The sequence below is a fragment of the Nematostella vectensis genome, chromosome 14 (assembly GCF_932526225.1).
Source record: "Nematostella vectensis chromosome 14, jaNemVect1.1, whole genome shotgun sequence".
Taxonomy (NCBI): Eukaryota; Metazoa; Cnidaria; class Anthozoa; order Actiniaria; family Edwardsiidae; genus Nematostella; species Nematostella vectensis.
The window spans coordinates 395,379-422,895 of NC_064047.1; the positions used below are offsets into that span (position 1 = coordinate 395,379).

Genomic DNA, 27,517 nt, shown 5'->3' on the forward strand with positions numbered 1-27,517 from the left:
AAGATTCCAAAAGCCATTTCCCTTATACTACGACAATTATTGCAGTGAATTCTAGCTAGTTACAAGCCCTAGATTTATTAAGCTGGTTCAGAAAAAAAATGTAGATTATTTTATGTATTAATTAAGCTCTCAAATAGCATGGAAAAAATAAGGGCTATATTATTTGACAAGTTCATTTAAACAAAAACGCACAATTCACTTTCATTCCCCTTTTTTAATGCCAACCCCTATATAGACAAGTCGACGCCATATAATATGATATTCGCAGCTTTTATTCTTGTACCTTGACATAATATTTACAAAAAAAATACATGGATCATCTTTTTTTTTTAGTTTACAATTTTCTTCCGAGTTAGCCGTTGGCCCCTTCTCCCCTTCCGAAGTTTTCTCGGATTTCTAGATTTTTTTTTTAACTTTACAAGATGCCTAATGTCTTCCAATGTATCCCGTGTTTACAGACTGCTTCTTTGTGATTCTTTAGCTAAGCTTCCAATGTATGGCGCAATAGGACGATTCTTCTTGCGCATGGATAGTATTGTACCACCGCTGGCTTAGGGATAGCAGACATTACATGATCGTGGGCACACGGCCTGTACAGAGAAGGCGTCCATCGTGCCATCCTTAGCAGATGACGAACACAGGCCGTCAGCCTTCCAGTCACTGCAAAGCTTGTGCTTGTCTTTGCATGTTGCTGGATGACAAAAATAAACTGAACTCATTGAAATCATTCTTCAGAAATTACCGCTCTTTTTTCTCTTACCTCCCAACCATTATTTTTTCCTTTGGCTTTTCCCTCACTAACTCCCTGTCTCCACATCCCCTGCTCACTTCTTTCTCTTCTACTCTATCGAGCATTCTCACCATCCCCAATATGTCTATTGTCTATCGAGAATTAGACCCCCTTCTAACAATCTCCAATATGTCAATTGTCTATCGAGAATTAGACCCCCTTCCCACCTTCCCAAATATGTCAATTGTCTATCGAGAATTAGACCCCCTTCCCACCATCCCCAATATGTCAATTGTCTATCGAGAATTAGACCCCCTTCCCACCATCCCCAATATGTTAATTGTCTATCGAGCATTAATACGCGTTCTCACCATCTCCAATATGCCCATTGACATTGTACACTATCGAGCGGTAGATTGCATTTTCATCCGGGAACTTTCCGTTTAACTTCTCCAACAATAGATGCAGCTTTCGTCTTATGTCCTGCAATACATAATATATATCCGGCAATTGAGTAGTACAACTTAGTTACATATAATATATATATCCGGCAATTGTGTAGTGAAACTTTATAACATATTATATATCCGGCAATTGCGTAATACAAATTTACAACTTATTATAAATCCGGCAATAGAGTAATACCACGTGGTAACGTGAAATGCCTTTAAATCGCACAGTGATTCATTCACACTATGTTCCTGGCTATGATTCCAGGTTTATGATATCTATTTGCCGCTTTGAGCATGGCTATTTCACGTTTATATCTATTTACCACTTTGAGCATGGCTATTCCAGTTTTATATCTATTTACCGCTTTGAGCATGGCTATTCCAGTTTTTTATCTATTTACCGCTTTGAGCATGGCTTTTCCAGTTTTATATCTATTTACCGCTTTGAGCATGGCTATTCCAGTTTTTTTTATCTATTGACCGCTTTGAGCATGGCTATTCCAGTTTTATATCTATTTACCGCTTTGAGCATGGCTATTCCAGTTTTATATCTGTTTACCGCTTTGAGCATGGCTATTCCAGTTTTATATCTATTTACCGCTTTGAGCATGTCTATTCCAGTTTTATATCTATTTATTGCTTTGAGCATGTCTATTCCAGTTTTATATCTATTTACCGCTTTGAGCATGGCTATTCCTTACCGCTTTGAACATGGCTATTCCTTACGGCTTTGAACATGGCTATTCCAGTTTTATATCTATTTACCGCTTTGAGCATGGCTATTCCTTACCGCTTTGAACATGGCTATTCCAGTTTTATATCTATTTACTTTTTTTAGCATGGCTATTCCAGTTTTATATCTATTTACCGCTTTGAGCATGTCTATTCCAGTTTTATATCTATTTACCGCTTTGAGCATGGCTATTCCAGGTTTATATCTATTTACCGCTTTGAGCATGTCTATTCCAGGTGTTATCTATTTACCGCTCTGAGCATGGCTATTCCAGGTTTATATCTATTTACCGCTTTGAGCATGTCTATTCCACGTTTATATCTATTTACCGCTTTGAGCATGGCTATTCCAGGTGTTATCTATTTACCGCTTTGAGCATGACTATTCCAGTTTTATATCTATTTACCGCTTTGATCATGGCTATTCCAGTTTTATATCTATTTACCGCTTTGAGCATGGCTATTCCAGGTTTATATCTATTTACCGCTTTGAGCATGGCTATTCCAGTTTTATATCTATTTACCGCTTTGAGCATGGCTATTCCAGGTGTTATCTATTTACCGCTTTGAGCATGTCTATTCCAGGTGTTATCTATTTACCGCTTTGAGCATGGCTCTTTTCCTGCTGTCTGTCTTGCCGCTCGGCTTTCTTCGTGCTATTTTATTTTTGAAGAACTGATTGACGTTTGACACCAGCCCGACCGACACATCACGTGGCTTCTCCGCCTTTTTCGTGGGTGTGACCCTGGGGATGATTTTTTCCGTCTTCTTGTCGTCGGGATGAACGATAACGCGAGAATTGTCGTGATTGGTTGCTGCCTGGTACAGAGGATGCTCGCTCTTGACTGAGAATTACAAACAATGACAGTATCAGTACAGACCTCGACCCCATGTCACAATGACAGTATCAGTACAGACCTCGACCCCATGTCACAATGACAGTATCGGTACAGACCTCGACCCCATGTCACAATGACAGTATCAGTACATGCCTCGACCTGATGTCACAATGACAGTATCACATGCCTCGACCTGATGTTATAATGACAGTATCAGTACATGCCTCGACCTCATGTCACAATGACAGTATTGGTACATGCCTCGACCCCATGTCACAATGACAGTATCAGTACAAACCTCGACCCCATGTCACAATGACAGTATCATTACATGCCTCGATCTCATGTCACAATGACAGTATCGGTACAGACCTCGACCCCATGTCACAATGACAGTATCAGTACATGCCTCGACCTGATGTTATAATGACAGTATCAGTACAAACCTCGAGCCCATGTCACAATGACAGTATCAGTACAGGACAGATGGCAGACCTTCCTGACATGTGCCGTTAGCCAAGCTCATTCTGTAATATCGGGAGCGGCACTCTATCCTTACTCTCTTCCTGACATGTGCCGTTAGCCAAGCTCATTCTGTAATATCGGGAGCGGCACTCTCCTTACTCTCTTCCTGACATGTGCCGTTAGCCAAGCTAATTCTGTAATATCGGGAGCGGCACTCCATCCTTACTCTCTTCCTGACATGTGCCGTTAGCCAAGCTAATTCTGTAATATCGGGAGCGGCACTCTATCCTTACTCTCTTCCTGACATGTGCCGTTAGCCAAGCTAATTGTGTAATATCGGGAGCGGCACTCTCCTTACTCTCTTCCTGACATGTGCCGTTAGCCAAGCTAGTTCTGTAATATCGGGAGCGGCACTCTCCTTACTCTCTTCCTGACATGTGCCGTTAGCCAAGCTAATTCTGTATTATCGGGAGCGGCACTCTCCTTACTCTCTTCCTGACATGTGCCGTTAGCCAAGCTAATTCTGTAATATCGGGAGCGGCACTCTCCTTACTCTCTTCCTGACATGTGCCGTTAGCCAAGCTCATTCTGTAATATCGGGAGCGACACTCCATCCTTACTCTCTTCCTGACATGTGCCGTTAGCCAAGCTAATTCTGTAATATCGGGAGCGGCACTCTCCTTACTCTCTTCCTGACATGTGCCGTTAGCCAAGCTAATTCTGTAATATCGGGAGCGGCACTCTCCTTACTCTCTTCCTGACATGTGCCGTTAGCCAAGCTAATTCTGTAATATCGGGAGCGGCACTCTCCTTACTCTCTTCCTGACATGTGCCGTTAGCCAAGCTAATTCTGTAATATCGGGAGCGGCACTCCATCCTTACTCTCTTCCTGACATGTGCCGTTAGCCAAGCTAATTCTGTATTATCGGGAGCGGCACTCTCCTTACTCTCTTCCTGACATGTGCCGTTAGCCAAGCTAATTCTGTAATATCGGGAGCGGCACTCTCCTTACTCTCTTCCTGACATGTGCCGTTAGCCAAGCTAATTCTGTAATATCGGGAGCGGCACTCCATCCTTACTCTCTTCCTGACATGTGCCGTTAGCCAAGCTAATTCTGTAATATCGGGAGCGGCACTCTCCTTACTCTCTTCCTGACATGTGCCGTTAGCCAAGCTAATTCTGTAATATCGGGAGCGGCACTCTCCTTACTCTCTTCCTGACATGTGCCGTTAGCCAAGCTAATTCTGTAATATCGGGAGCGGCACTCCATCCTTACTCTCTTCCTGACATGTGCCGTTAGCCAAGCTAATTCTGTAATATCGGGAGCGGCACTCTCCTTACTCTCTTCCTGACATGTGCCGTTAGCCAAGCTAATTCTGTAATATCGGGAGCGGCACTCCATCCTTACTCTCTTCCTGACATGTGCCGTTAGCCAAGCTAATTCTGTAATATCGGGAGCGGCACTCTCCTTACTCTCTTCCTGACATGTGCCGTTAGCCAAGCTAATTCTGTAATATCGGGAGCGGCACTCTCCTTACTCTCTTCCTGACATGTGCCGTTAGCCAAGCTAATTCTGTAATATCGGGAGCGGCACTCTCCTTACTCTCTTCCTGACATGTGCCGTTAGCCAAGCTAATTCTGTAATATCGGGAGCGGCACTCTCCTTACTCTCTTCCTGACATGTGCCGTTAGCCAAGCTAATTCTGTAATATCGGGAGCGGCACTCTCCTTACTCTCTTCCTGACATGTGCCGTTAGCCAAGCTAATTCTGTATTATCGGGAGCGGCACTCTCCTTACTCTCTTCCTGACATGTGCCGTTAGCCAAGCTAATTCTGTAATATCGGGAGCGGCACTCTATCCTTACTCTCTTCCTGACATGTGCCGTTAGCCAAGCTAGTTCTGTATTATCGGGAGCGGCACTCTCCTTACTCTCTTCCTGACATGTGCCGTTAGCCAAGCTAATTCTGTAATATCGGGAGCGGCACTCCATCCTTACTCTCTTCCTGACATGTGCCGTTAGCCAAGCTAATTCTGTAATATCGGGAGCGACACTCCATCCTTACTCTCTTCCTGACATGTGCCGTTAGCCAAGCTAATTCTGTAATATCGGGAGCGGCACTCTATCCTTACTCTCTTCCTGACATGTGCCGTTAGCCAAGCTAATTCTGTATTATCGGGAGCGGCACTCTCCTTACTCTCTTCCTGACATGTGCCGTTAGCCAAGCTAATTCTGTAATATCGGGAGCGGCACTCTATCCTTACTCTCTTCCTGACATGTGCCGTTAGCCAAGCTAATTCTGTAATATCGGGAGCGGCACTCTATCCTTACTCTCTTCCTGACATGTGCCGTTAGCCAAGCTAGTTCTGTATTATCGGGAGCGGCACTCTCCTTACTCTCTTCCTGACATGTGCCGTTAGCCAAGCTAGTTCTGTAATATCGGGAGCGGCACTCCATCCTTACTCTCTTCCTGACATGTGCCGTTAGCCAAGCTAATTCTGTAATATCGGGAGCGGCACTCTCCTTACTCTCTTCCTGACATGTGCCGTTAGCCAAGCTAATTCTGTAATATCGGGAGCGACACTCTATCCTTACTCTCTTCCTGACATGTGCCGTTAGCCAAGCTAATTCTGTAATATCGGGAGCGGCACTCTCCTTACTCTCTTCCTGACATGTGCCGTTAGCCAAGCTAATTCTGTAATATCGGGAGCGGCACTCTCCTTACTCTCTTCCTGACATGTGCCGTTAGCCAAGCTAATTCTGTAATATCGGGAGCGACACTCTATCCTTACTCTCTTCCTGACATGTGCCGTTAGCCAAGCTAATTCTGTAATATCGGGAGCGGCACTCTCCTTACTCTCTTCCTGACATGTGCCGTTAGCCAAGCTAATTCTGTAATATCGGGAGCGGCACTCTCCTTACTCTCTTCCTGACATGTGCCGTTAGCCAAGCTAGTTCTGTAATATCGGGAGCGGCACTCCATCCTTACTCTCTTCCTGACATGTGCCGTTAGCCAAGCTCATTCTGTATTATCGGGAGCGGCACTCTCCTTACTCTCTTCCTGACATGTGCCGTTAGCCAAGCTAATTGTGTAATATCGGGAGCGGCGCTCTCCTTACTCTCTTCCTGACATGTGCCGTTAGCCAAGCTAATTCTGTAATATCGGGAGCGGCACTCTCCTTACTCTCTTCCTGACATGTGCCGTTAGCCAAGCTAATTCTGTAATATCGGGAGCGGCACTCTCCTTACTCTCTTCCTGACATGTGCCGTTAGCCAAGCTAATTCTGTAATATCGGGAGCGACACTCCATCCTTACTCTCTTCCTGACATGTGCCGTTAGCCAAGCTCATTCTGTATTATCGGGAGCGGCACTCTCCTTACTCTCTTCCTGACATGTGCCGTTAGCCAAGCTAATTGTGTAATATCGGGAGCGGCGCTCTCCTTACTCTCTTCCTGACATGTGCCGTTAGCCAAGCTAATTCTGTAATATCGGGAGCGGCACTCTCCTTACTCTCTTCCTGACATGTGCCGTTAGCCAAGCTAATTCTGTAATATCGGGAGCGACACTCCATCCTTACTCTCTTCCTGACATGTGCCGTTAGCCAAGCTCATTCTGTATTATCGGGAGCGGCACTCTCCTTACTCTCTTCCTGACATGTGCCGTTAGCCAAGCTAATTCTGTAATATCGGGAGCGGCACTCTATCCTTACTCTCTTCCTGACATGTGCCGTTAGCCAAGCTAATTCTGTAATATCGGGAGCGGCACTCTCCTTACTCTCTTCCAGACATGTGCCGTTAGCCAAGCTAATTCTGTAATATCGGAAGCGGCACTCTCCTTACTCTCTTCCTGACATGTGCCGTTAGCCAAGCTAATTCTGTAATATCGGGAGCGGCACTCTATCCTTACTCTCTTCCTGACATGTGCCGTTAGCCAAGCTAATTCTGTAATATCGGGAGCGGCACTCTCCTTACTCTCTTCCTGACATGTGCCGTTAGCCAAGCTAATTCTGTAATATCGGGAGCGACACTCCATCCTTACTCTCTTCCTGACATGTGCCGTTAGCCAAGCTAATTCTGTAATATCGGGAGCGGCACTCTCCTTACTCTCTTCCTGACATGTGCCGTTAGCCAAGCTAATTCTGTAATATCGGGAGCGGCACTCTATCCTTACTCTCTTCCTGACATGTGCCGTTAGCCAAGCTAATTCTGTAATATCGGGAGCGGCACTCTCCTTACTCTCTTCCTGACATGTGCCGTTAGCCAAGCTAATTCTGTAATATCGGGAGCGACACTCCATCCTTACTCTCTTCCTGACATGTGCCGTTAGCCAAGCTAATTCTGTAATATCGGGAGCGGCACTCTCCTTACTCTCTTCCTGACATGTGCCGTTAGCCAAGCTAATTCTGTAATATCGGGAGCGGCACTCTATCCTTACTCTCTTCCTGACATGTGCCGTTAGCCAAGCTAATTCTGTAATATCGGGAGCGGCACTCTCCTTACTCTCTTCCTGACATGTGCCGTTAGCCAAGCTAATTCTGTAATATCGGGAGCGACACTCCATCCTTACTCTCTTCCTGACATGTGCCGTTAGCCAAGCTAATTCTGTAATATCGGGAGCGGCACTCTCCTTACTCTCTTCCTGACATGTGCCGTTAGCCAAGCTAATTCTGTAATATCGGGAGCGGCACTCTATCCTTACTCTCTTCCTGACATGTGCCGTTAGCCAAGCTAATTCTGTAATATCGGGAGCGGGCGGCACTCTCCTTACTCTCTTCCTGACATGTGCCGTTAGCCAAGCTAATTCTGTAATATCGGGAGCGACACTCCATCCTTACTCTCTTCCTGACATGTGCCGTTAGCCAAGCTAATTCTGTTATATCGGGAGCGGCACTCTATCCTTACTCTCTTCCTGACATGTGCCGTTAGCCTAGCTAATTCTGTAATATCGGGAGCGGCACTCTCCTTACTCTCTTCCTGACATGTGCCGTTAGCCAAGCTAATTCTGTAATATCGGGAGCGGCACTCTCCTTACTCTCTTCCTGACATGTGCCGTTAGCCAAGCTAATTCTGTAATATCGGGAGCGGCACTCTCCTTACTCTCTTCCTGACATGTGCCGTTAGCCAAGCTAATTCTGTAATATCGGGAGCGGCACTCTCCTTACTCTCTTCCTGACATGTGCCGTTAGCCAAGCTAATTCTGTATTATCGGGAGCGACACTCTCCTTACTCTCTTCCTGACATGTGCCGTTAGCCAAGCTAATTCTGTAATATCGGGAGCGGCACTCTCCTTACTCTCTTCCTGACATGTGCCGTTAGCCAAGCTAATTCTGTAATATCGGGAGCGGCACTCTCCTTACTCTCTTCCTGACATGTGCCGTTAGCCAAGCTAATTCTGTAATATCGGGAGCGGCACTCTCCTTACTCTCTTCCTGACATGTGCCGTTAGCCAAGCTAATTCTGTAATATCGGGAGCGGCACTCTATCCTTACTCTCTTCCTGACATGTGCCGTTAGCCAAGCTAATTCTGTAATATCGGGAGCGGCACTCTATCCTTACTCTCTTCCTGACATGTGCCGTTAGCCTAGCTAATTCTGTAATATCGGGAGCGGCACTCTATCCTTACTCTCTTCCTGACATGTGCCGTTAGCCAAGCTAATTCTGTATTATCGGGAGCGGCACTCCATCCTTACTCTCTTCCTGACATGTGCCGTTAGCCAAGCTAATTCTGTAATATCGGGAGCGGCACTCTCCTTACTCTCTTCCTGACATGTGCCGTTAGCCAAGCTAATTCTGTAATATCGGGAGCGGCACTCTATCCTTACTCTCTTCCTGACATGTGCCGTTAGCCAAGCTAATTCTGTAATATCGGGAGCGGCACTCCATCCTTACTCTCTTCCTGACATGTGCCGTTAGCCAAGCTCATTCTGTAATATCGGGAGCGGCACTCTCCTTACTTCCTTCCTGACATGTGCCGTTAGCCAAGCTAATTCTGTAATATCGGGAGCGGCACTCTCCTTACTCTCTTCCTGACATGTGCCGTTAGCCAAGCTAATTCTGTAATATCGGGAGCGGCACTCCATCCTTACTCTCTTCCTGACATGTGCCGTTAGCCAAGCTAATTCTGTAATATCGGGAGCGGCACTCTCCTTACTCTCTTCCTGACATGTGCCGTTAGCCAAGCTAATTCTGTAATATCGGGAGCGGCACTCTCCTTACTCTCTTCCTGACATGTGCCGTTAGCCAAGCTAATTCTGTAATATCGGGAGCGACATTCTCCTTACTCTCGGAGGGCGTGTTTACAAGTAGCTTAAGGTTTTTTTTATTATGTTTACATCCATTATTTGTTATGTTTTGTGACACGTGACAACGCGAGTCTGAGGCCGGGGGGGGGGGGGTGGGGGGGGGTGGGGGTGGGGTGCTCTTCTGGGTAAAAGTGAAAGGGATGCTCGTCGGGAAAATCGAAAAATAACCCTAAAAATACCTCCACGACCAAAATTGCTACCCTAAAATATAACTCAGAAGCCCTAAAAATACAATTTCTAAGAGAAAAGCCTTTTTTTTCTCGGACACCCACTAAAAGTACTCGAGGCCCGATTTTGAACCCTAAAAATACATCATCCCTGTCAGGTCGACAGTGGAAGAGGGGAAGGGGGGCTGAGGCCTTGCACGCCTTGGACTCCCTGTGTCATTCAAGTGCATATTTGACATCTGACGTCATTTTTATACTTACGCTGACGCAGAAAATCCGCAAACAGCTTGATTTTTCGCTCCGCTGGAAATCAATTGTATTTTTTATCTGAAAATCTGTTAAACCTTTCAATCTTAAATAAAGTGTCTGATTAAAGCTGTTCTGTTTATTGTAATTATCATATCACCTTACAGGCTTTGTTAAGGGTCACTATACCTTTTTCCTTGTCTTTCACAAGTTTTCCTCCTGAACCTGTAAGGTGAGATTTCGTTAGTAGATTATCGTACTAAAAGTACTCTTGGGCAGTCTTGCGTGACCGACTTGCGTGACGCTGGCTGGGAATTATCTCGCTTCTGAAATGTTTAACTTATTCGTCACGCAAGTCGAACCTGGTGTCAAGCATTGTTTATCCGATAAATTCTTATTCGACAGTCACTTGCTAGTTTACCTCGACAAAGCTGAGCCGTGACTAGCGGTCTCAATAATCCCAAGATATTAAAGCGTGTGGCCATCACGTGATCATTAAAAGGTGACGTTGCCATCTCCTTCAGCTCATACGCCTTATAGCTGTTACCGAGACCCAAAGAGTACACTTGGACACCATCGTCACGCAAGGACCTCGATGGTAACGCAACACGGTCGCGCGAGTTGCCGCCAGTCATGACGTAAAGCATCTTGGGTACGCCGTGACGTCCGCTGTTGATGAAGATGCTAGACTTGATAGCCCTAAGACACCTTCCTGTCAACAGAAAGTACAGGTTGCTAAGAGATACGTCAAATAAAGTGATGGCCGATGAAGAGATTTTGATGACGAAGATGATGACGTGGTTGTGATGGTGGTGACGGATGTCGGTGCTGGTGATGGTGATGATGATGATCGTAATGATGATGATGATGATGATGATGATGATGATGATGACCCACCTGCCATTAGTTTTCCCTGAGGGTATTTCACCGATCCAAGCGCACGCGAGATTGACACGTGATCGTTGAATGCGCGGAAATCGAACACGATGTGTGGTTTGTCAGAGCATACTGCCATCGCTACGTGGACGTTGCCAGGGGTTACGTCAAATGAGTTGATGACATTTTTGACGAAGCTGAGTGCGTCCTGGAAGTGATCTTTACCAATTCCATCAGACCCATCCAAAAGGAAAGCGAGATCCACACGTGCCTTGCACACTAAGAACAGATTCGTCAGTAATAAAAACATACATAACACACCAATAAAAATGTCTTCGAAATGCTGACCTGAAAAAAACCCTGAACCTTTAATAATTGAAAATCGTACATTTTCAATAGAGAAATTTACGAATAACTTAAATACCATCAGATAGTTGTGTATTTCTACAAAGGGAGTGGGACATGTTTACTTTTATTGGGAGCGGCTGTCCTGAAGCTACTGGTATGTTTTGATTTATTATTCCCTGTGCTAGGGAACGTGCCAAAGAACCCTGCGTAAAGTACGTTTCAATTTTCACGCTTACATTATTGTCACGCTAATCTAATTGTAACGCTTATCTAATTGTCACGCTTACATCTTTCGATATTTCGTACCTTTACCCAACACTCGCCCTACAGGCTGGGTTCTTCCTTGCTTCGATGTTTTCTCGAGAAGTTTACGCTTTTGTGCCAGTCCCATCTTTGGCATCCCATCTTTGCCGTCCACGGGAGCCTGGGTCGGTTCTTCACTTACAGGCATAACTAAGTAAAAAGATCGTGGCGTCAAATCCTAGCTAAGGAGGATCTCTACATTTCAAGGTTCTTGGCCAAAGGTATGCCCCCTCCGCTCCCCCTCCCCCCCCCCCCTTCCCCCCCCCCCCCTTCCCCCCACAGGTGAACCTATCCTATATGTAAAGCAAAGTTTTCTAGTTCTCTCTATGGGCCAACCCTAAGTGGTTATCAGGGGAGTAATAGAAGGGGTCGGTATGGGCTGACCCTTTATCCATGTAAACAACAGTGGTCTGCAATTATGAGACCTAGTGCCCCGAATGAGTGACCCTTTATCCTTGTAAAAATTAGTGATTTGCTATAGTGGGGGTCAGTTCTACTGATGGTGACCCTTTATCAATGTGAGCAGGGTCTTAATTTTCTATATAGGGAAAGAATTGTTAAAGTGAACGATATTAGAACAAGACATTATTAGCCGCAATAACCACACCAAGACGATATAAAATTGAGGATGAGCAAGAGTGTATTATGAAAAGCATTATGTTTATCAATTTCTATTGACAAATTCAGAATCGCAAACACAGAAATTCGTATTTATAGCGTTGAATGCGATCTGCCCTAAGTACTCGTCCGACTAAGGTCCATTTTCTAGTATATCCCTGATCAGCGGATGCATAGAGTTTTTGTCAAAGTATTTCCTGTATAATTCCGTAATAATCCTGAACGCAAATTCAGGCCAATTGTCATATGAGCCAATCATAACGTGCTCATATCTTGGATGACTTGCAATCAGGTAGAGTTGCCATGCCGAGAAATCCTCCCCGAATCCTACGGCAAATATCTCTACGCCATCCCACTTAAGCCTTCTAGCAGGAATGTCAACTGGATCCCTGGATCTCCTATCATTGATAGCGATCAGTACTTTGGGTACATTCCTTCGACTTCCTCCACCAAACAATATTCTCCTCGTGTGATCCAACATTTTGCCGTAGGTAAAGCAGTGTGCAGGTTGCGGCAGAAGTCTATCCATGAGCTTAGTGACGGCCATTAGCACGGGCTTTTTAGTGAACTGACGGAATGGAACTAAGACATGGAAGTATCTCCCCTCAGTGTTGATGCCGACACGCGTCCCGTGGAAAGACACTGGCAGCATGCTAATTATCGATCGCATAAATTTCAACGTTTTATGCCATTCTTCTTTGTGCTTTAGCCCGCAGCCGTCGATTTGGAAGACGACGTCAAGTCTGTTTGGCTTTGACGACGAACCTGCGAGGAAACACAGGGGTCACGTGACCATTTGCCGGAATCTGGGGAGAGGACGGTCGTGTGTGCCTTTGGCATTCTTTCAAGGAGAAGATAGCTGTGTATTGCACCCGTGTCAATCAAGAGCTAGTAAACCATCAGGGCCAACAATAGGGTCCAAGCCAGGAAGTGATGACGTAAAATTCAGCGACGTAAATACAACTGACAGCTGAAGCTCAATTGCTGAAGTTCTAGGCAGCGAAATTCGTAAAACAAGACATCGAGTTACGTTATTACCCGCAATGTATAATGTAGTGTAATGAATGCATTGCCTTAAAAAAAGGAATCCTGACAAAATATCTGCAGATATATGAAGCAGTGATATCATTTCAAGTTCTATCACTGCTAGGGACTCCTGACAGTTCAAAGGGCTGACAAGTGCTGACCAAGTGACTGGGTGCTGGCTCAGATTACACAAATGCGCAGGTAAGCGGAGCTATTTAAGTTAATTGCCAACATCCCATACATATCTTCCCTGGTCTGGCCATCAGTATCTTGCGACCCCAACCGAACGCATGCAAGCCCCCCCCCCCCCCCCCCCCACACACACACACACACCCCTCCCTACCCCGACCCCTCCATCCCCATCCCACATCATATCTTACCAGCTTGTGGCATAGTGGGGGTGGAGCTTGTCGCATCCGCTGATTGATTGACAGATCTGGGCGGTTTTGTTGGACCAGCAGATGGACTAGGGGGACCTTGCGATTTGCACAAAAATATAACATCATTGAAGCGAATGCTGATATTTCATGGTGGTATTAAATTAGAGACGAAATCAACCTAGATTAAAATTACTAAGAGTGTTTGATCGACATCTTAAAATATAAAATACTTGGAAATAGCTCCAGTTCGGTTTAGACGTGTATTAGCGAGAATCTGAAAACGTGTGTTGCAACAATACTGGAACGTTAAACATGAGTAACGTTAACATGGGTAATACACCGTGTGACACCCTGGACTCGGCAAGACATAACACAGTTAAGTGCCGTGCACGTCACGACGACTGCTTTTATCGTCTGGTGTCGTCTGAGGATAACGTACCTTTGACGTCAGCTGGGGCTGGTGTTGGAGACAAGGTCATTCCATCCTGAGGTACGATGGGCACTACATGGATAGTAACACGTGTTTTACAGGTCAAGAGACACGGCGATTGAGGTATACTACATGGATAGTAACACGTGTTTTACAGGTCAAGAGACACGGCGATTGAGGTATACTACATGGATAGTAACACGTGTTTTACAGGAAAAAAGACACGGCGATTGAGGTATATTACAGGATAGTAACACGTGTTTAAAAAAAAAAATACACTGCGATTGAGGTATACTACAGGATAGTAACTCTTGTTAAAAAAAAACAAAAGACACGGCGATTGAGGTATACTACAGGGATAGTAATTCTTGTTTTACAAAACACAAAAGACAGTGCAATTGATAAATACTACATACGCAACATTCTGTTATATAATACTATGAAGATGAGTATCTACAACTTTTGAACACAAGAGAGTAACCCGGTATTTATCCCCTGGGTACACCACACACGGATGGTGGTATTTTACCATTCATTGACCTGGTTGGACCCTCCTTGAACGCCATCGGTGTTGGGGCAGCTGGAATAAGACAAAAATAAGAGAACAACAAAAACGGGGACTCAAACACAGTTTTTTATGTACTATTTAATAAACCATAATTTCTCAATCCTTTTAAAAGATCACAGACTGGCGATACTTTATAATTGGAAGAAGTTCTTCTCCGTTCGAAATATGTTATTTACTTATTCTTACATGTATGAATTCTTACATGTATGAATATGATATTGCTGGCCTCGACAAATATTTGCTGTAAAAAATCCATTCAAGCTACTAATTGGGCTTGAACATTTCGCGTTAGCCTTATTTTATGCGGTCACTTGGCACAGAAACTAGGATAGGCACTTTAGGGAAGGAACCACTGTATATCATGTATCTTCGTGTAGGTATTTCGTACCTGTTGGTTGAACTGGTAGAACCGCAGCATCCCCTACAAGAAACAGATGTATTGAAAGGTTTATTAAAGCATCCTTGTATCTTAATCTTTTTATAATCATCCCTTGTATCTTAGTCTTTTTATAATCATTTTTCACTGTAAAAGTGATTGGTCGATCTTCTAAATAGCACCAGCTGCATTGCAAGTACCATAGTTTTTCGATTATCTCGACCAGACAATTTTTATCGCCGATTGCTCATTGTTTGTAGGATGCTCTAGTGCTTTGTGGATAGCTATGTACTCTGAGTATGAACATTAAAAAATAGTCTATTAATATAGTCATCTTTGATTGCTCATTGGCCGTGGAATGATCTATTGCTTTATGGATATCTGGGTACTCCGAGGCATGAACGTGTTAAAATAGTCTATTAGTCAGCTGGTGGTATGCACGGTGGTATTTTACCTTTCACGGACCTGGTAGGACCCTCCTTTAACGCCATCGGTGTTGGGGCAGCTGGAATAAGACCAAAATAAGAGAACAACAAAAAAGGTGACACATTTTTTATGCACTATTTAATAAACCAGCTATCACAATTTATCAATCCTTTTAAAAGATCACCGACTGGCGATACTTTATAATTGTAAGAAGTTCTTCTCCGTTCGAAATATGTTATTTACTGTTTCTTTTACATGTATGAATATGTTATTTGTGGATAACTATATACCCCGACATAAAAAAAGTATATTAGTATAGTGATCTTTGATTGCTCATTGGCTGCTGAGTGCTCTAGTGCTTTGTGAATATCTGTGTTTAACGAGTATGAACATTAAAATATCCTAGTCCTATTACTCATCTTTGATTGCCCATTGACTGTAGAATGCGCTTGTGCTTTATGGATATCTGGGTACTCCGAGGCATGAACGTGTTAAAATAGTCTATTAGTCATTTGGTGGTATGCACGGTGGTATTTTACCTTTCACGGACCTGGTAGGACCCTCCTTTGACGCCATCGGTGTTGGGGCAGCTAGAATATGACAAAAATAAGAGAATAACAAAAACGGTGACACAAACACAGTTTTTATGTACTATTCAATAAACCTGCTATTACAATTTATCGGTCCTTTTAAAAGATCACCGACTAGCGATACTTTATAATTAAATGAAGTTCTTCTCACTCCGAAATATGTTATCTACTGTTTTTTTTTTCTCTTTTATGAATAGGTTATTGTTGGCCTCGGCAAATATTTGCTGTAAAAAATCCATTCAAGCTACTAATTGGGCTTGAACATTTCGCGTTAGCCTTATTTTATGCGGTCACTTGGCACAGAAACTAGGATAGGCACTTAAGAGAAGGAACCACTGTATATCATGTATCTTCGTGTAGGTATTTCGTACCTGTTGGTTGAGCTGGTGGAGCCGCTTAGTGGATATCTCTCGGGTACTCCGAGTATCAATATTAACATAGTCTATTAATATAGTCATTTTTGATTGCTTATTGGCCGTGGAATGCTCAAGTGCCTTGTGGATATCTGGGTACTCCGAGGCATGAAAAATTAATTAAATTGACTTAAATAGTCTATTAGTCATCTTTGATTCGTGTTTCCTACCAGTCCCGCTCGATACTCACCCGATTTGTGTTTATCTTTTGGCTCCTCATCAGGTGGCATTGTGGGATATGCGTCTTTATAATAGAAATAGAGAGATGTTGATAGAGAGATATTATTTGATGGATATTTACATAAGATATAGGTACTGTCTTTTTTCTTATACCAGCTCTAATAACATTTATGTGAATCGAAAAATGCACTTAAACAAAAATAGTTTTTTATTTCGTTTTTTTTTTTGGTGCATTACCGTGTTACCAAGGGATGAATCATCACATGTATGCCTATACGTGATCAGTGCATTATCCTTTTTTAGCATAAATGAGTACTTTAGAATACCCTATCACGTGATCATCACATGTATGCCTTTACCAGCTCTAATAACATTTATGTGAATCGAATAATGCACTTAAACAAAAATAGTGGGTTTTTTCGTTTTTTTTTTTTTGGTGCATTACCGTGTTACCAAGGGATGAATCAGTTGACCCTATCACGTGATCATCACATGTATGCTTATACGTGATTAGTGCATTATCCTTTTTAGCATAAATGAGTACTTTAGAATACCCTATCACGTGATCATCACATGTATGCCTTTACCGTTTTTATCAGAGTACAATAGATTATCTTATCACGTGATCATCACATTTTTACCTATTCGTGATTGGTGCATTACCGTTTTTATCAAAAAGTACATTAGATTTGCCTATCACGTGATCATCACATGTATACCTATACGTATGAAATTTAGAAGCACACTAGCATACACACATTGGCACCAGTCGGGCCAAGACGGGACGCTAGTACAGTCTATTACCCGTGCAGTACGGCAACCATGGACAGCTGTTTCGTCCATATTAGGACTCGTCAGCATGGCATAGCCGGTTTGCCTCAGTTAAACTTCATCGGCAAAAAAAACTGCAGGGCGACTTCGACTCGAGCGAAGTGCTTTAAACCACAGCTTAGATCCATGTGGGATCTAGAGCTGCGACCGGGCTAGCGTGATGCCAATTGTGCGGATCACGCATGCGACCTTTGCTAGTCTAAAACTCCGTCGGATAGCCAAACTATCCTTGCGAGTATGTATACATAAATGTGAACTTTAGAAGCACACTAGCATACACACATTGGCACCAGTCGGGCCAAGACGGGACGCTAGCACAGTCTATTACCCGTGCAGTTCGGCAACCATGGGCAGCTGTTTCGTCCTTATTAGGACTCGTCAGCATGGCATAGCCGGTTTGCCTCAGTTAAACTTCATCGGCAAAAAAACTGCAGGGCGACTTCGACTCGAACGAAGTGCTTTAAACCACAGCTTAGATCCATGTGGGATCTAGAGCTGCGACCGGGCTAGCGTGATGCCAATTGTGCGGATCACGCATGCGACCTTTGCTAGTCTAAAACTCCGTCGGATAGCCAAACTATCCTTGCGAGTATCTATACATAAATGTGAACTTTAGAAGCACACTAGAGTCCTAATAAGGACGAAACAGCTGTCCATGGTTGCCGAACTGCACGGGTAATAGACTGTGCTAGCGTCCCGTCTTGGCCCGACTGGTGCCAATGTGTGTATGCTAGTGTGCTTCTAAAGTTCACATTTATGTATACATACTCGCAAGGATAGTTTGGCTATCCGACGGAGTTTTAGACTAGCAAAGGTCGCATGCGTGATCCGCACAATTGGCATCACGCTAGCCCGGTCGCAGCTCTAGATCCCACATGGATCTGAGCTGTGGTTTAAAGCACTTCGTTCGAGTCGAAGTCGCCCTGCAGTTTTTTTGCCGATGAAGTTTAAATGAGGCAAACCGGCTATGCCATGCTGACGAGTCCTAATAAGGACGAAACAGCTGTCCATGGTTGCCGAACTGCACGGGTAATAGACTGTGCTAGCGTCCCGTCTTGGCCCGACTGGTGCCAATGTGTGTATGCTAGTGTGCTTCTAAAGTTCACATTTATGTATATCTATACGTGATTGGTGCATTGCCGTTTTTATCAAAGAGTACATTAGATTTGCCTATCACGTGATCATCACATGTATACCACCTATACGTGATTGGTGCATTGCCGTTTTTATCAAAGAGTACATTAGATTTGCCTATCACGTGACCATCACATGTATAACGTGATTGGTGCATTGCCGTTTTTATCAAAGAGTACATTAGATTTGCCTATCACGTGATCATCACATGTATACCTATACGTGATTGGTGCATTACCGTTGTCATCAGAGGGTGCATTTGTTGGACCAATCACATCTTCCTTGATGACGTTGTTCTCGGTCGAGTTGGTATTTTGTTCTTGGTCTTCTGGAGTATCCTCATACGGGCTCCAGTCAGTCATTCGGCCAGCGGCTACAAGCGGTAGATTGTAGTTAACAATAAGCTTTACTGGGATATCTTTATCCTCTATCGATGAGCTTTACTAGGATTGCTTTATCCTCGTCTACAAGCGGTAGATAGTAGTTAACAATAAGCTTTACTGGAATCACGTATCAACTACAACGGCATATCAACCGCAGCATCAACAACTTATTCACCTTCTGGTCCGTTGTCATCGAGAGATGGCTCTTTGTCCAGGAGTGAATTATCGTCTGATAAAAATACAAAGAGGATTTACAATATCAGTATTTTCCCGCAAAAACCATAACACACTCTACCCCCACCCTCCTTCTTTTGTCAATGTTATCCCACCCCTCCCAACATATCCACATACTACACACTATCCTACACTCCTATCCTAAACACTACACCACCCAACACTACACCACCCAACACTACACCACCCAACACTACCCCACCAACACAACACCACCCAATACTACATCACCCAACACTACCCCACCAACACTACACCACCCAACACTACACCACCCAACACTACACCACCCAACACTACACCACCCAACACTACACCACCCAACACTACACCACCCAACACTACACCACCCAACACTACACCACCCAACACTATTCACCCAACACTACACCACCCAACACTACACCACCCAACACTACACCACCCAACACTATTCACCCAACACTACACCACCCAACACTACACCACCCAACACTACACCACCCAACACTGCACCACCCAACACTACACCACCCAACACTACACCACCCAACACTACACCACCCAACCTACGCCACCCAACAGTACACCGCCCAACAATACACCACCCAACACTACACCACCCAACACTACCCCACCAAACCTACACCACCCAACACTACCCCACCAACACTACACCACCCAACACTACACCACCCAACACTACACCACCCAACACTACACCACCCAGCACTACACCACCCAACCTACATCACCCAGCACTACACCACCCAACACTACACCACCCAGCACTACACCACCCAACCTACATCACCCAACACTACACCACCCAACACTGCACCACTCAGCACTACACCGACCAACACTACACCGACCAACCTACATCACACTACAACACCTATCAATACACCACCCAACAATGCATCACCCAACACTACACTACCACACCCACACAACTAAACGCTACACCACCCTACACTATACTACCAAACACTACACCGCCCAACCTACGCCACCCAACACTACACCACCCAACACTACACCACCCAACACTACACCACCCAGCACTACACCACCCAACCTACATCACCCAACACTACACCACCCAACACTACACCACCCAACACTGCACCACTCAGCACTACACCGACCACCCTACATCACACTACAACACCTATCAATACACCACCCAACAATGCATCACCCAACACTACACTACCACACCCACACAACTAAACGCTACACCACCCTACACTATACTACCAAACACTACACCGCCCAACCTACGCCACCCAACACTACACCGCCACACCTACACCGACCAACAGCCCAACACTACACCACCACACCAACACCGACCAACAATACATCACCCACCTCACTCCAATCTCTGCCAATCGACCCAACCTACACCACCCAACACTATACCACCCAGCACTACACCATATATACTTTATTCCATATTTTCCTCTCCCGTTTTACTTTACTTAAACGTTCTCCTCATATTCCACTCAAACTTATCGAGACAAGCAAACTCTACATAAACCTGATCGCTGTGTAATAAATAACTGACCGCAATCGTTATTCTGGTGTTTTACTCTGTGTTTTAATTAATAACTTCCACCTTCTGACTTGGGTTTCTCTGATTTCTTCATTGTTGGAGAGGTATCACCTTTCTTGGCAGCTATAAGCATTTTGATAACAATCGTCATTAATAGTCGTCATTAAGGAGATTCGATACAGTTTCCCGAATGCCCAACCATCCTGTAAATCACTCTCGTATCTTTTGCTACAGGGATCGGATCATCAAACTATTTGGCCATGCCATGTAGCTAGGAATGAACTTTATGAAAATGTAACATTTGTTACCATTGCTGTTTCTATGGTAACGGAACGGTGAACCCGTTAAATTCACTATTCGCGAAGTGCTGTTCGCTACAGGGAAATTTTTAACAAATAAGCTATAGGATATTGTACATCAGACCTTGGTCGACACTTAGAGGACGTTTTATTAAAATCTATTCGCACCTGAAAAAAATCCATACGCGGGCAAGGATTTTTTTACCATTGTTATTTAGCTACCTCTTATTGCTAATAGCATATCAAAAATGAAGCAATCGGTTTTGTTGATCGTAAGTTTTAGGGGCCATTCCTGGGGCTATTTAATACTTTCAAAATGAAGAAATTGAACTTTTTTGATGGCTTGAAATGCCCATTTTCAAAAAATCCAATCGCTTACTTACAACCCTTCAACGGAGCTCAAAGTTAACCCGAATGTTTCTCAATATATTAATTTTATTCTACAAAAACGACGAAAACATTAATCGGCGAAATTTTATTTGGCGGCCAAAAAAGCAAAAAAGTTCAATTTCTTCATTTTGAAAGTATCATATAGTCCCCAGAATGGCCCCTAAAACTTACGATTAACAAAACCGATTGCGTTCATTTTTGGTATGTTATTAGAAATAAGAGGTAGCTAAATAACAATGTTAAAAAATCCTTGCCCCCTTATGGATTTATTTCAGGTGCGAATTTCAGAATAGGTAAATAACAGAGTGACTAAAAATAAAAATACGCCAATTTCTCGGAATTCCTTTTATAGATTTTAATAAAACTTCCTCTAAGTGTCGACCAAGGTCTGATGTACAATATCCTATAGCTTATTTGTTAAAAATTTCCCTGTAGCGAACAGCACTTCTCGAATAGTGAATTTAACGGGTTCACCGTTTCGTTGCCATAGAGACAGCAATGTGAACAAATGTTACATTTTTATAAAGTTCATCCCTAGGTACATGGCATGGCCAAATAGTTTGATGATCCGATCCCTGTAGCAGAAGGCAGTTGTGATTGACAGGATGGTTGGGCATTCGGGAAACTGTATCGAATCTCCTTAAAATGATTATAAGGCACTTAAAAGACATTTTATTCATGATCATTTTTATTCGTTTTACTCGCGTTTAGCGTGCCCTAGGTAGATAGACACGCAAAGGATATAGTCCTTTGCATTAAGTCTAGTCATATCAAAGGCCTTTTTACTCTAAAGAAAGTAGCGGAAATATGCTAGCCGTGCCTGTCCATTATCAGCAACAGCAACATTCCCAGCAGCAGTAGCAGCAGTAGAAACAACAACAACAATAAGTTCTTCTTAAAAGGCATAGTTAAGGCATAGTTAAGGCATGGTTAAGGCATAGTTAAGGCATAGTTAAGGCATAGTTAAGGCATAGTTAAGGCATAGTTAAGGCATAGTTAAGGCATAGTTAAGGCATAGTTAAGGCATAGTTAAGGCATAGTTAAAGCATAGTTAAGGCATAGTTAAGGCATAGTTAAGGCATGGTTAAGGCATGGTTAAGGCATAGTTAAGGCATAGTTAAGGCATGGTTAAGGCATACTTACGCGTGGGTGTTACGTGAAGATTAGTGTTCTGGTTTTTGATTACGTGATGCAAATGGGTGATACCTATCGAATAAAGCGCATTGCTATGAGAATCTACCAAGTTTAGTAGAAACCATGTACCAAATCGGCAGCGCACAGGGCCATGCATGGCCTTGAGAATCTACCAAGTCTAGTAGGACCCATGTATTAAATCGGCAGCGCACAGGGCCATGCATGGCCTTGAGAATCTACCAAGTTTAGTAGGACCCATGTACCAAATCGGCAGCGCACAGGGCCATGCATGGCCTTGAGAATCTACCAAGTTTAGTAGGACCCATGTATCAAATCGGCAGCGCACAGGGCCATGCATGGCCTTAAGAATCTACCAAGTTTAGTAGGACCCATGTACCAAATCGGCAGCGCACAGGGTCATGCATGGCCTTGAGAATCTACCAAGTTTAGTAAGAACCATGTACCAAATCGGCAGCGCACAGGGCCATGCATGGCCTTGAGAATCTACCAAGTTTAGTAGGACCCATGCATTAAATCGGCAGCCCACAGGGCCGTGCATGGCCTTAAGAATCTACCAAGTTTAGTAAGAACCATGTATCAAATCGGCAGCGCACAGGGCCATGCATGGCCTTAAGAATCTACCAAGTTTAGTAGGACCCATGCATTAAATCGGCAGCCCACAGGGCCGTGTATGGCCTTGAGAATCTACCAAGTTTAGTAAGAACCATGTATCAAATCGGCAGCGCACAGGACCATGCATGGCCTTAAGAATCTACCAAGTTTAGTAGGCCCCATGTATCAAATCGGCAGCGCACAGGGCCATGCATGGCCTTAAGAATCTACCAAGTTTAGTAAGAACCATGTATCAAATCGGCAGCGCACAGGACCATGCATGGCCTTAAGAATCTACCAAGTTTAGTAGGACCCATGTATTAAATCGGCAGCGCACAGGGCCATGCATGGCCTTGAGAATCTACCAAGTTTAGTAAAACCATGTATCAAATCGGCAGCGCACAGGACCATGCATGGCCTTAAGAATCTACCAAGTTTAGTAGGACCCATGTATTAAATCGGCAGCGCACAGGGCCATGCATGGCCTTAAGAATTTACCAAGTTTAGTAGGACCCATGTACCAAATCGGCAGCGCACAGGGCCATGCATGGCCTTGAGAATCTACCAAGTTTAGTAGGCCCCATGTACCAAATCGGCAGCGCACAGGGTCATGCATGGCCTTGAGAATCTACCAAGTTTAGTAGGACCCATGTATCAAATCGGCAGCGCACAGGGCCATGCATGGCCTTAAGAATCTACCAAGTTTAGTAGGACCCATGTACCAAATCGGCAGCGCACAGGGTCATGCATGGCCTTGAGAATCTACCAAGTTTAGTAGGACCCATGTATGAAATCGGCAGCGCACAGGGCCATGCATGGCCTTAAGAATCTACCAAGTTTAGTAGGACCCATGTATTAAATCGGCAGCGCACAGGGCCATGCATGGCCTTGAGAATCTACCAAGTTTAGTAAGAACCATGTACCAAATCGGCAGCGCACAGGGCCATGCATGGCCTTGAGAATCTTAAAAGTTTAGTAGGACCCATGTATTAAATCGGCAGCGCACAGGGCCATGCATGGCCTTGAGAATCTACCAAGTTTAGTAAGAACCATGTACCAAATCGGCAGCGCACAGGGCCATGCATGGCCTTGAGAATCTTAAAAGTTTAGTAGGACCCATGTATTAAATCGGCAGCGCACAGGGCCATGCATGGCCTTGAGAATCTACCAAGTTTAGTAGGCCCCATGTACCAAATCGGCAGCGCACAGGGTCATGCATGGCCTTGAGAATCTACCAAGTTTAGTAGGACCCATGTACCAAATCGGCAGCGCACAGGGCCATGCATGGCCTTAAGAATCTACCAAGTTTAGTAGGCCCCATGTATGAAATCGGCAGCGCACAGGGCCATGCATGGCCTTGAGAATCTACCAAGTTTAGTAGAAACCATGTATCAAATCGGCAGCGCACAGGGCCATGCATGGCCTTAAGAATCTACCAAGTTTAGTAGGACCCATGCATTAAATCGGCAGCCCACAGGGCCGTGCATGGCCTTGAGAATCTACCAAGTTTAGTAAGAACCATGTATCAAATCGGCAGCGCACAGGACCATGCATGGCCTTAAGAATCTACCAAGTTTAGTAGGACCCATGTATCAAATCGGCAGCGCACAGGGCCATGCATGGCCTTAAGAATCTACCAAGTTTAGTAGGACCCATGTACCAAATCGGCAGCGCACAGGGCCATGCATGGCCTTAAGAATCTACCAAGTTTAGTAGGACCCATGTATTAAATCGGCAGCGCACAGGGCCATGCATGGCCTTGAGAATCTACCAAGTTTAGTAAGAACCATGTATCAAATCGGCAGCGCACAGGACCATGCATGGCCTTAAGAATCTACCAAGTTTAGTAGGACACATGTACCAAATCGGCAGCGCACAGGGCCATGCATGGCCTTAAGAATCTACCAAGTTTAGTAGGACCCATGTATTAAATCGGCAGCGCACAGGGCCATGCATGGCCTTGAGAATCTACCAAGTTTAGTAAGAACCATGTATCAAATCGGCAGCGCACAGGGCCATGCATGGCCTTAAGAATCTACCAAGTTTAGTAGGACCCATGTATCAAATCGGCAGCGCACAGGGCCATGCATGGCCTTAAGAATCTACCAAGTTTAGTAGGACCCATGTATTAAATCGGCAGCGCACAGGGCCATGCATGGCCTTGAGAATCTACCAAGTTTAGTAAGAACCGTGTATCAAATCGGCAGCGCACAGGGCCACGCATGGCCTTGAGAATCTACCAAGTTTAGTAGGACACATGTATCAAATCGGCAGCGCACAAAACCATGCATGGCCTTAAAAATCTACCAAGTTTAGTAGGTCTCATGTATCAAATCGGCAGCGCACAGGGCCATGCATGGCCTTAAGAATCTACCAAGTTTAGTAGGAACCATGTATTAAATCGGCAGCGCACAGGGCCATGCATGGCCTTAAGAATCTACCAAGTTTAGTAGGACCCATGTATTAAATCGGCAGCGCACAGGGCCATGCATGGCCTTAAGAATTTACCAAGTTTAGTAGGACCCATGTACCAAATCGGCAGCGCACAGGGCCATGCATGGCCTTGAGAATCTACCAAGTTTAGTAGGCCCCATGTACCAAATCGGCAGCGCACAGGGTCATGCATGGCCTTGAGAATCTACCAAGTTTAGTAGGACCCATGTATCAAATCGGCAGCGCACAGGGCCATGCATGGCCTTAAGAATCTACCAAGTTTAGTAGGACCCATGTACCAAATCGGCAGCGCACAGGGTCATGCATGGCCTTGAGAATCTACCAAGTTTAGTAGGACCCATGTATGAAATCGGCAGCGCACAGGGCCATGCATGGCCTTAAGAATCTACCAAGTTTAGTAGGACCCATGTATTAAATCGGCAGCGCACAGGGCCATGCATGGCCTTGAGAATCTACCAAGTTTAGTAAGAACCATGTACCAAATCGGCAGCGCACAGGGCCATGCATGGCCTTGAGAATCTTAAAAGTTTAGTAGGACCCATGTATTAAATCGGCAGCGCACAGGGCCATGCATGGCCTTGAGAATCTACCAAGTTTAGTAAGAACCATGTACCAAATCGGCAGCGCACAGGGCCATGCATGGCCTTGAGAATCTTAAAAGTTTAGTAGGACCCATGTATTAAATCGGCAGCGCACAGGGCCATGCATGGCCTTGAGAATCTACCAAGTTTAGTAGGCCCCATGTACCAAATCGGCAGCGCACAGGGTCATGCATGGCCTTGAGAATCTACCAAGTTTAGTAGGACCCATGTACCAAATCGGCAGCGCACAGGGCCATGCATGGCCTTAAGAATCTACCAAGTTTAGTAGGCCCCATGTATGAAATCGGCAGCGCACAGGGCCATGCATGGCCTTGAGAATCTACCAAGTTTAGTAGAAACCATGTATCAAATCGGCAGCGCACAGGGCCATGCATGGCCTTAAGAATCTACCAAGTTTAGTAGGACCCATGCATTAAATCGGCAGCCCACAGGGCCGTGCATGGCCTTGAGAATCTACCAAGTTTAGTAAGAACCATGTATCAAATCGGCAGCGCACAGGACCATGCATGGCCTTAAGAATCTACCAAGTTTAGTAGGACCCATGTATCAAATCGGCAGCGCACAGGGCCATGCATGGCCTTAAGAATCTACCAAGTTTAGTAGGACCCATGTACCAAATCGGCAGCGCACAGGGCCATGCATGGCCTTAAGAATCTACCAAGTTTAGTAGGACCCATGTATTAAATCGGCAGCGCACAGGGCCATGCATGGCCTTGAGAATCTACCAAGTTTAGTAAGAACCATGTATCAAATCGGCAGCGCACAGGACCATGCATGGCCTTAAGAATCTACCAAGTTTAGTAGGACACATGTACCAAATCGGCAGCGCACAGGGCCATGCATGGCCTTAAGAATCTACCAAGTTTAGTAGGACCCATGTATTAAATCGGCAGCGCACAGGGCCATGCATGGCCTTGAGAATCTACCAAGTTTAGTAAGAACCATGTATCAAATCGGCAGCGCACAGGGCCATGCATGGCCTTAAGAATCTACCAAGTTTAGTAGGACCCATGTATCAAATCGGCAGCGCACAGGGCCATGCATGGCCTTAAGAATCTACCAAGTTTAGTAGGACCCATGTATTAAATCGGCAGCGCACAGGGCCATGCATGGCCTTGAGAATCTACCAAGTTTAGTAAGAACCGTGTATCAAATCGGCAGCGCACAGGGCCACGCATGGCCTTGAGAATCTACCAAGTTTAGTAGGACACATGTATCAAATCGGCAGCGCACAAAACCATGCATGGCCTTAAAAATCTACCAAGTTTAGTAGGTCTCATGTATCAAATCGGCAGCGCACAGGGCCATGCATGGCCTTAAGAATCTACCAAGTTTAGTAGGAACCATGTATTAAATCGGCAGCGCACAGGGCCATGCATGGCCTTAAGAATCTACCAAGTTTAGTAGGCCCCATGTATCAAATCGGCAGCGCACAGGG

The 27,517-nt window shown here is 44.7% G+C and overlaps 1 protein-coding gene across 9 annotated transcripts in view; it reads right to left on the bottom strand.

The window, feature by feature from the left end:
• Positions 1-254: 254 nt before the first annotated feature.
• LOC5500776 (collagen alpha-1(XII) chain) overlaps positions 255-27,517 on the bottom strand; it is a 33,731-nt gene continuing 6,468 nt past the window's right edge. Inside the window, exons 3-21 of one of the 9 annotated variants that reach the window (XM_048721538.1) lie at positions 22,421-22,483; positions 20,652-20,711; positions 18,990-19,043; positions 18,670-18,804; positions 16,477-16,530; positions 15,823-15,873; positions 15,312-15,362; positions 14,870-14,902; positions 14,443-14,493; positions 13,923-13,985; positions 13,484-13,579; positions 11,463-11,609; positions 10,830-11,087; positions 10,354-10,644; positions 10,122-10,157; positions 9,948-9,989; positions 2,515-2,759; positions 1,102-1,213; positions 255-691 (exon numbers count right to left, since the gene is read on the bottom strand). In XM_048721538.1, coding sequence (XP_048577495.1) covers positions 552-691; positions 1,102-1,213; positions 2,515-2,759; positions 9,948-9,989; positions 10,122-10,157; positions 10,354-10,644; positions 10,830-11,087; positions 11,463-11,609; positions 13,484-13,579; positions 13,923-13,985; positions 14,443-14,493; positions 14,870-14,902; positions 15,312-15,362; positions 15,823-15,873; positions 16,477-16,530; positions 18,670-18,804; positions 18,990-19,043; positions 20,652-20,711; positions 22,421-22,483 — 1,982 coding nt within the window. In that variant the 3' untranslated portion in view covers positions 255-551. The remainder of the gene's footprint in view (positions 692-1,101; positions 1,214-2,514; positions 2,760-9,947; positions 9,990-10,121; positions 10,158-10,353; positions 10,645-10,829; positions 11,088-11,462; positions 11,610-13,483; positions 13,580-13,922; positions 13,986-14,442; positions 14,494-14,869; positions 14,903-15,311; positions 15,363-15,822; positions 15,874-16,476; positions 16,531-18,669; positions 18,805-18,989; positions 19,044-20,651; positions 20,712-22,420; positions 22,484-27,517) is intronic. The other 8 variants (XM_048721539.1, XM_048721543.1, XM_048721542.1 and 5 more) reach the window with 8 other exon arrangements.